Source organism: Vidua chalybeata, chromosome 17 (assembly GCF_026979565.1).
Source record: "Vidua chalybeata isolate OUT-0048 chromosome 17, bVidCha1 merged haplotype, whole genome shotgun sequence".
Lineage (NCBI taxonomy): Eukaryota > Metazoa > Chordata > Aves > Passeriformes > Viduidae > Vidua > Vidua chalybeata.
In genome coordinates this window covers 13016770-13026341 of record NC_071546.1, presented here as the reverse complement: position 1 = coordinate 13026341, position 9572 = coordinate 13016770, and the positions used below count along the sequence as shown (strand labels likewise).

The 9572-nt window shown below is 45.6% G+C and overlaps 1 protein-coding gene across 1 annotated transcript in view; it reads right to left on the bottom strand.

The window, feature by feature from the left end:
- Positions 1–326: 326 nt before the first annotated feature.
- The window catches only part of LOC128796916 (1,25-dihydroxyvitamin D(3) 24-hydroxylase, mitochondrial), a 10904-nt gene continuing 1658 nt past the window's right edge, over positions 327–9572 (bottom strand). Inside the window, 9 exon segments of the mRNA XM_053958963.1 lie at positions 327–895; positions 1045–1156; positions 1244–1438; positions 3052–3130; positions 3302–3468; positions 5205–5350; positions 6687–6798; positions 7862–7953; positions 9070–9166. Of these exon segments, the coding sequence (XP_053814938.1) occupies positions 693–895; positions 1045–1156; positions 1244–1438; positions 3052–3130; positions 3302–3468; positions 5205–5350; positions 6687–6798; positions 7862–7953; positions 9070–9166 (1203 nt within the window). The 3' untranslated portion in view covers positions 327–692.

The following is a 9572-nucleotide window of genomic DNA, read 5'->3' as shown; positions in this document are numbered from 1 at the left end:
CCCAGGGCTCATCATCCTGCACAGTCCCTCAGCTGCACGAAATCCCTGGATTTCCACAGCTCTGTGAAAGCACTTGGTGTTTTTCTCTCCTTTTAAGCACATTTTCCCCAATGAAACAGTCTGGGAGCTTTTCCTGGTGCTATTCCTGGCTCAGCAGTTGTTCAAGGGATGTGGTGCATTCTTCCCTGGGTGCTCCAGAGCTCCCACAGCTGATGTCTCTCTCTCAAGAGGAGGCAGCAGCAGGGCTGTCCTTTATTTTTTGCATCCTGTATTGAGCAAAAAAAAAAAAAGAATCTTTATAGTGATTATATCAAAGCAAACAGCACTGAACAAACTTCAGTTAAAGGAGTGAATATTCAGATTATACTGGGAGATATATTTTTTTCTGTGGTGTTGGCTGGCAAAAAAATAACTTCCTCAGTATTGAAATGTCCTGGATTTCTAATTGGAGTCTTTCATTCTAGATCAGAAACTTGTTTTCTCTGTTTAGGTTGTTGCACAAATAAGTTATTTTGTTAGCTCATTTGCATAAACTTGTGAGAGAGAAAATTTTACATTCAAAATATTTAAGTTGCAACACTGCATAACGATTTACAAGTAGATTCTTCTCTGTCCTTCTGCCTCAAATGAAGTTTTGTTATCTAAACTCTGCAGTGAGCAGTTCCTTTAAATCTGCAAACTGATGCCCCAGATCAAATGGCTTTTTCCAGGAAATACTTTCTGGGAACGCAGTGGAGAAGTTCTAACAAAACCCTGGCTGTTATTTTCTGCAGCAGAGGGTGTGTGCTGATTTCCCCCTTTCTGAGCTGCGTCACGCACAGAAAGTGTGGCCACAAAATCAACTCCAGAGCCAGGAGCCGCGCGAAACACGGGATATTCCCTGCGAAAACACGAGCTGGGACAGCGTTCATTTGTTAAAAATGAAGACTGGGGACGGCCCCGTGGGAACAAAGAGCAGACGAACTTCGGCTGTTCAGGCTCCCACTGGCACGGAAATGCCCACCCAGGTCCCAGGAGAGGCTGCAGGGAGCCGCGTGCACAAACCTCCTCGCGGCTGGAAGGCGACGGGCAGCGCGCGGCTGGGGACGAGGATTCCCGAGTGCAGCGTCTCCACCGGCGCCCGGTCCGTGGCCACGAGCCGGTACTTGCGGATCAGCTGCAACGAGACATCCCATCAGCGTGCCGGGCTCTGCTCAGCTGGAGGACAAACCCCACCCCCAGATTCCCTTTTTGGGGTGTTTACCCAGCAGAGGGCCAGGTGCAGCTGCAGCTCGGCCACGCGGCGCCCCACGCACATCCTCCTGCCGATGCCGAAGGGGACGTGGGAGAAGGGATGGATGGAGCCCTTGTGCAGCCAGCGCTCGGGCCTGAACTCAGCCCAGCCCCTGAAATAGTCCTCGCTGCAGCCCAGGGCGTGGCTGTTGATCATCAGCACCGTCTGCAGCAAAGCAGGACAGAGAACCGGGTCACAAACCCACCCCGAGCTCCCCAGGGAATCGGCTCCGCGACGGAAAATCGCGGCACGCATCTCAGAGACATTGATGGAAAATCATGGCACACATCACAGAAATATTGATGGAAAATCATGGCACACATCACAGAGACATTGATGGAAAATCATGGCACACGTCACAGACACCAATGGAAAATCATGGCACACGTCACAGAGACATTGATGGAAAATCATGGCACATGTCTCAGAGACACCAATGGAAAATCATGGCACATGTCTCAGAGACATGGATGGAAAATCATGGCACACGTCTCAGAGACATCGATGGAAAATCATGGCACATGTCTCATAGAAATTGATGGAAAATCATGGCACATGTCTCATAGAAATTGATGGAAAATCATGGCACATGTCTCATAGAAATTGATGGAAAATCGTGGCACATGTCTCATAGAAATTGATGGAAAATCATGGCACGCGTCTCAGAGACATGGATGGAAAATCATGGCACGCGTCACAGAGACACCAGTGGAAAATCATGGCACACGTCACAGACATTGATGGAAAATCATGGCACGCGTCACAGACATTGATGGAAAATCATGGCACATGTCTCAGAGACACCGATGGAAAATCGCGGCACACGTCACAGAGACTTAGCATAATATTGGCTTTTGGCAAGTGTTAAAAGGGATTCTATAGGTGTGATGTTAATGTGAGTTTGTTATAAAGATAGCGTTTTTATCTCTGTTGTTAATTAAGCTTAGGCATAGTAGAGAAATAGCTGATATAAGTGTGCTTGTGTTAAACACCTACTGAGATAACAGCCAATGAACACATGAAGAAGACACACAGATATACCAACTATCAACTCTCACATCTGAAAACAGTGTAAAAAAAACCCTAAATGTAATAAAATAAGTGATAAAAATGGGCTAAAAACCACAACCAAATAATATGCACGCTCTAAAAAAACAAAACCAAACAAGAGCCATAGTAAACAGTTCTTAAAATATGTAAACTAGTTTAAAGAAAAGGTTTACTATGCAGGATTGTTTATGAATATGTAACAAACAAATGTAATAGAAATAGTATATAAAAAGTGTTTCCAAAGTAACAAGTGTACTCTTAGCTAAGTACCAAGATATACCCGACCATAATAACCTTTGTTCTATAGTCCTTGTCCCCTATTGTCCTTCATTAAACTTTTTACATTTTCACAAGAAAGCGAATGTGTTTTTCACAGCACAGCAGCTTCCTCAGGAGAGGTCACGGAATTCCCAAAAAATCAATTGGATCGTAGAAAAGGTTGTGGTTTCCTCAGAAAATCATGGGAAAATTGGGAAAAAAAAAAAAAAAAGTTGGAATAGCACATGAGAATTATTTCAGGCAAATATTTCTGTCTAAGTCCTACTGCAGGGCAGGCAGGTGTGGGTCTGAGTTTGTGGGAATCGTTGGGGTGAATCCCTCATTCCTTGTCCTGGGGCTGGTACTTTGGCAAAGCCAGTTTGAAACTGAAATATGAACAACTTCTGTGGTTTAAAGGGCAATTAATAAATGGGAAAAAACATCCCAATAAACGGAATTAATTGCCTTACCCCTTTGGGCAGCATGTAATTTCCCAGAACCATTTCTGTGTCGATGGTGCGGGTGGTGAAAGGCACTGATGGGGTTAATCTGCAGGGAAAGAGAACAATGGGTTAAATTCCCAGCAATTTCCCTTCTTTTGTCTCTCCTATTTTCCCCCAAACAGCAAGATCATGTGCTGGAAAATTCTTTGTCCCTTGTAGGAAGAAGCTGGTAAAACACTTGGTGATAGCTTTGCGGGGGGGATTTGGGGATTTTTACCTCATGGATTCTTTCAGACAGGCTTTTAGGTAGGGCATATTCCTCAGGCTCTCAGCACTCGGGCTCTCCTGAGCAGCCAAAACTCGCTGGATTTCCTGGAAAAGCTTCTGCTGGACGTGTGGGTTGCGGGAAAGGTTGTAGAGAGCCCACAGCAAACTGTTGGCTGTCTGCAACAAAGCAAAAAGAAAGGTGAAGCTCTCCTTTTGGAGGCACAGAAGGAAGAATTTGCCCAAAGTTCAAAGCCACGTTTCTGCCTGGGCACAGCTTTATGGAATTTTGACAGCCTGAGGGATTATGAGCAGTCCCAGTTGTCCTGCAGAATTAAAAATCCAGGGATTTCAGGTAAAAATCCAGGGATTTCAGGTAAAAATCCATTTACACTTGGGCCACTGAGGCTCACTTCCAGGTGAGCTGGTGGTCAGGTTGTGGAAGGAAGGGGGGGAATGGGGAGAATTTAAACCCTTGGAAAATCAGCTTTACCATCTCCTCCTTGATGATCTGCAGCTCAGGAGGGAACTAGGGGGAATTTAAACCCTTGGAAAATCAGTTTTACCATTGCCATGCAGGTGATCTGCAGCTAAGGAGGAAATTGGGGGAATTTGAACCCTTGGAAAATCATCTTTACCATCTCCAACCCATGATCTGCAGCTAAGGTGGGAACTGGGGGAATTTGAACCCTTGGAAAATCATCTTTGCCATCCCCACCCCAGCAATCTGCAGCTAAGGAGAGAACTGGGGGAATTTGAACCCTAAGGTGGGAACTGGGGGGAATTTGAACCCTTGGAAAATCATCTTTACTGTCACCACCCTGGTGATCTGCAGCAAAGGAGGGAACTGGGGGAATTTGAACCCTTGGAAAATCAGCTTTGCCATGTCCAACCCATGATCTGCAGCTAAGGAGAGAACTGGGGGAATTTGAATCCTAGGAAAATCAGCTTTACCACTGCCATGCTGGTAATCTGCAGCTAAGGAGGGAACTGGGGGAATTTGAACCCTTGGAAAATCATCTTTACTGTCACCACCCTGGTGATCTGCAGCAAAGGAGGGAATTGGGGACTGGGGGAATTTGAACCCTTGGAAAATCAGCTTTGCCATGTCCAACCCATGATCTGCAGCTAAGGAGAGAACTGGGGGAATTTAAACCCTAAGGAGGGAACTGGGGGAATTTAAACTCTTGAAAAATCATATTTACCATCTCCACCCCAGCAATCTGCAGCTAAGGAGGGAACTGGTGGGAATTTGAACCCTAGGAAAATCAGCTTTGCCATGTCCAACCCATGATCTGCAGCTAAGGAGAGAATTGGGGGAATTTAAACCCTAAGGAGGGAACTGGGGGAATTTGAACCCTTGGAAAATCAGCTTTGCCATGTCCACCCTGGTGATCTGCAGTTAAGGAGAGAACTGGGGGAATTCAAACCCTAAGGAGGGAACTGGGGGAATTTAAACTCTTGGAAAATAATCTTTACCATCTCCACCCTAGCAATCTGCAGCTAAGGAGGGAACTGGGGGAATTTGAACCCTTGGAAAATCAGCTTTACTGTCACCACCCTGGTGACCTGCAGCAAAGGAGGGAATTGGGGATTGGGGGAATTTGAACCCTTGGAAAATCAGCTTTGCCATGTCCAACCCATGATCTGCAGCTAAGGAGAGAACTGGGGGAATTTGAATCCTAGGAAAATCAGCTTTACCATTGCCATGCTGGTAATCTGCAGCAAAGGAGGGAACTGGGGGAATTTGAACCCTTGGAAAATCATCTTTACCATCTCCAACCCATGATCTGCAGCTAAGGTGGGAACTGGAGGAATTTGAACCCTTGGAAAATCATCTTTACTGTCACCACCCTGGTGATCTGCAGCAAAGGAGGGAACTGGGGGGGTTGAAACCCTTGGAAATTCAATTTTACCGTCTCCACGCCGGCGATCTGCAGCTCAGCGATGGCAGCGTAGAGCTCCTTCCTGGACAGGTGTCCCCCCGAGTAGATGTCACACAGAAAATCCCCCTGGGGGTTGGCCGAGTGCTTCTGCAGCCGGCTGTCGATGGAGTGCTTGGCTGAGGAGGGCAGGATTGATGGAAAATGGCTCAAAATCCCACAGAAATACCAGCGAGCCCGCGTTTCTCACGCAGGGTTTTAAAGAAGTGCCAAGCTGTGCTCTGTTTTCAAGCAGTGGGTAAATAATGAGTGTATTTATGGTGGATAAAGAATGGTGCTTTCACTTTTCAGACAATAAACTCAGCCCCAAAAACCGCTTTTCAGCAGAGGAGCTCTTAGGAATTCTACTCTCTTAAATTAGGGGAGGAAGTCGGTGACACGTTGAGGGAAATATTCAGCAAACAGAAACACGAGTGTGTAAAATTTAATACCTGGGGTTTTCAAAGGGGAGCAAGGTGTTAAAAAATCAAAGGGATTTAGCACCCAGAACCCCCGAGGGGAAATGCAAACCTTGGATTTGCCAGGGGAAGGCACACAGAGATGCCAAATTTTGACATGCTGGGTTGTTTTTTTTTAAAGTAAAAAAGAAACAGGTTTTGCTCGTGAGTATCCCAGCTGTTAAAAGCAGTTCCTGTACAGAATTATTCATTTTGAGTGAAGGTGTCAAAATGGTTTTTCTGAGCAAAACTGGTTTAAAGTGTCTTTCCTAAAGCCCATAAACTAAGAAGCAATAAAATAAGTGAGTGTGTGGCTGGCAGGATAAAAAGCCTTGGGATTCAAATACCCAAGGGAAATATCTCAGTGTTACAACCTTCCAAAAGCTTTCTCAACCTTTAGCTATGCCTCTCACTGTTTAAAGAAATGAAATTTCAAAATATTAAACGTGCAAATTTAACTTCACGTCTGGAGTTTGAGTAATTTTTAAACTTGGAAGGCCAACTCATTTTAAATAGTCAGAAAATGTTGCAAAAAGCCAAACTGCACCTTATTATTTAAGTTACTTCTGGGTTTAAGATTTACAACTATGTTACAGGTTGTTCAATAAAGCTATAATTTTTTTTTTTTTTTTTTCTTTTTAGCAAACAGGTTTTTGCTGCATGCACAATTCTTGTTTCTCAAAACTTCTTTGAGGGAAGTCCCTTTTCATTTATACCCTTACCTTTAAAGAGATTGTACATTTTTAATTTCCTTTTAGGACAAATTAAAGTGGTGCCATGACACTGCTGGCTCCCAGAATCCTGGGATTTCCCTGGGAATTGGATATTGCCCCACAGCCTGGCTGTTAGTCACTAAAACCTGCTCCCACATGGGAATAAATCCATGTTTAGGTACAGCAAATGCATTTTAATCCGTGCTGAAGGTGGGGATTAACAGCAGCAAGAGTGAAAAAATCAATTCCAGCAAGGAGGAGACAGAGATAAAGGGAAAGGAGATAAATTGGGGTTAAATAATGACCTGTTTTAAATATATCATCCCATGCTTTGGTGTGAGCTTGCCAGACTTTGGTGTTGAGCCCCTTGTGCAGCTCCACAGGGGTCACCATCATCATCCCGAAAGTGGCCATCATCTGTGGGGGGAAAAGCTCTCTTTAATCTCTTGGGATCCATCTCCTTGCCATCCCTGAGCAATACCAGGCTGGGGAGTAGAGGGAAACTCTCAGGAAGGCAAAATTCCGGTGGATTTTCCATCCTGGACAGAGAGGATGGGTCTCAGTCTAGTTAGGGCATAAAATTAGGGGCAGCCAGGCGCTTCCTCGGTAGGGATGCATCCTATTGATTTTGGGCACCCGTTGAGAGCGGGACAAGGTATTTTTTGGCAGTGCCTCTCTCTATCCCTTGACAACAGATGGGCTGAAAACCGAGGCAGGGCTGGCTGCCCGCGCTTGGTGACTGAAATGAGGCAGGTTTGGGCTCTGGATGAGCCCCAAACCCCGCGGGTCTGCGTGACCCCCGAGCAAGGCACAGCCCCACCCCGCAGGGTGCAGCACAGAGAGGAGCAGAGCCACCAGCCAGGCTGACAATTCTCCTGCCAGGCTTGCCCTGATGGCCACTCTGCATTCTCCCTGCCACACCGATGCTGCAGACAGCTAAAAGGTGTTAGAAACAAAAATCTTGGAAAACACGGATTAGCTACTTCAGCTAAGCAATGTTCCCATGTGGGAACAGCTTGAGAAAGGAGAGTTCATTAACACAACAATTAACTGTTCTTGGGGAGGAAAACAAGTGCACCTGTAATAACCAGGGATCTGCCTCATGAGAATCAGTGAAGAAAATATGTAAACAATTCAAGAATGGAGAGATTTGATGGACAAGTAAAATACCTTTTACTAAGCAATAGAGTAATTGGCAAGAAGCTATTAGCCAATTAAAGTTGCACATGAGGTCTGTGAAGACTGTATAAAAATGTGAATAAAAAGGGGCTTTTCCTGCATGGAGAAGCTGAGTCCTGTCTGCTTTATTACAACAGACTGAGGCATTGCATAAAAGAGGCAGAAGTTCAGGATTGGCTGGGCACCTTTTGAGCACAGAAGCCCGAGCTGCTTTTTCCAGCTGACTCCTTTAAACTGCTGCCTCTCATTAATAGCAGGGGTAAAAAAAATCACCACAGCCCCAGGAGAGACCCTTCCCTACCGTTTTTACAGCCTTGATGAAGTTCAGACTTTCTTCTTCTACGTCCTGCTGCAGGAGGCCAAACCTCTTTCCATACAGCACCAGACAGATACCTGTTGTGAGGCAATATTATAATTAAATTTATAAACAAAAGGGCGTGTGGGATGCATCATTTATCATCAAGGAATGGCTTGGGTGAGCCTTCTGAAAGCGTTCCTTGATGCAGACCTGTCAGAGCAGGGCTTGTAAAACACCTCCTGCTTGTTTGCCTCGGCCCCAGCGAGGGTTTCCAGCTTTGGGGCCCTTGCAGCAACATTTCTGCACCAATTAGGAGTGCCACTGATCCCCTCACGAGCAGCACAACTGCACAGTTGGCTCATAATTGGTGACTTTACAGAGGAAAATTGAGTGGCAGGAGAGCAGGGCTTGAGGAGCCATCTCCCACAGCAATCCCCACAGCCACAAACCACTGGCAGCATCCCCCTCCCCACCTTTTCCACTTGTCTTTTTTTCCCCTCTTCCTTTTCAAACTGTCACTTCCTATTTCTCCCTTTCCAAAAGCAGCCATCACCACTGACAGTGGGGAAAAAAACCAAAAAAAACCCAACACTTTGAGGAGCTCAGCCCAGAGGAGCCAGCCAAGGGCAGTTGGGTCTGGCAGGGCTGGTTCAGTCACTACACCCAACCACCCCTTTTTTTTGGGAATCACTGAGCCACTTTCTGCCCTGTGTCATCCCTGGAACATTCCTCAGCGTGCTCTGAGAGGTTTCTAAGGATGAGGCTCTGTCTTGGTAACTCATTCCAGCCCTTCTCAATCCCAGTGTAAACATTGGAAATGGGATTTTCCAATCTTTGCCTACAGCCAGCACTCGGTTATTGGAATATTTCATTGATCCTGCTGATAATTAACAAATATCAGATGGACAAAAAAGGCTGTGTGTTATCTGATCCCACTCTAGATAAATGAACCATAACCCCCCCCACCGATTTTTTTTGCTTAATAAACCATTGGAATATTTCAATTTTAATAAGCCACGCAGGTAGCTAGGCAGAAATTTATATTTGTGCTGATGAATTTTGCACTGACAGCCCCTGGCTGTTCTGCAACTCTCTTTCCGTGATATTATAGCTGAGAGTTTGGAAATAATCTGCCAACACATTCATCCCTGATCACATTTTAACTGCAATGCCCTGGCAGGTGCACCACGCTCAGCCAAAACCCGACTCACTCTCAAAAGACCATTTGTTGAATTCTGAATAGACATCTTCCATCTGTCCATTGTGGTCACAAACTTCATCTATTCTGTACATAAAGTCCTCCAGGACCTAAATGGTGGAGAGAAAAGAAGGGGATAAAATGACATCAACTAATAAAAATCCCATGTCATTCAGCATTTCAACTGCCTTTTAAGCAGATAACAATCTTGCATGAGAGGAATCCTTTTGTTCCCTGTTCTTTGAGCGCGATTCAGCTTCCCCCGTGTGTGAACAAGTGTTTGGATTTGCCGCAGCTCTGTGCTTCCCTCACAGGGATGCAATCCTTCACCCCGGGACAGCCGGGCTTTCACAACTGAGGATTAAGGTGTTTATCACAGATGCTCCTCAGCCTCCCTCAGGAGCACAGAGGTTAAGGACAGAGGTGTTCCCTGAGGGGAGGAGCAGAAGAATGAAGGGGTAAAGGCAAAAAACTACTGAATGCAGGAAAAAAACAGGGAAAAGCTCTTTGCAGGAG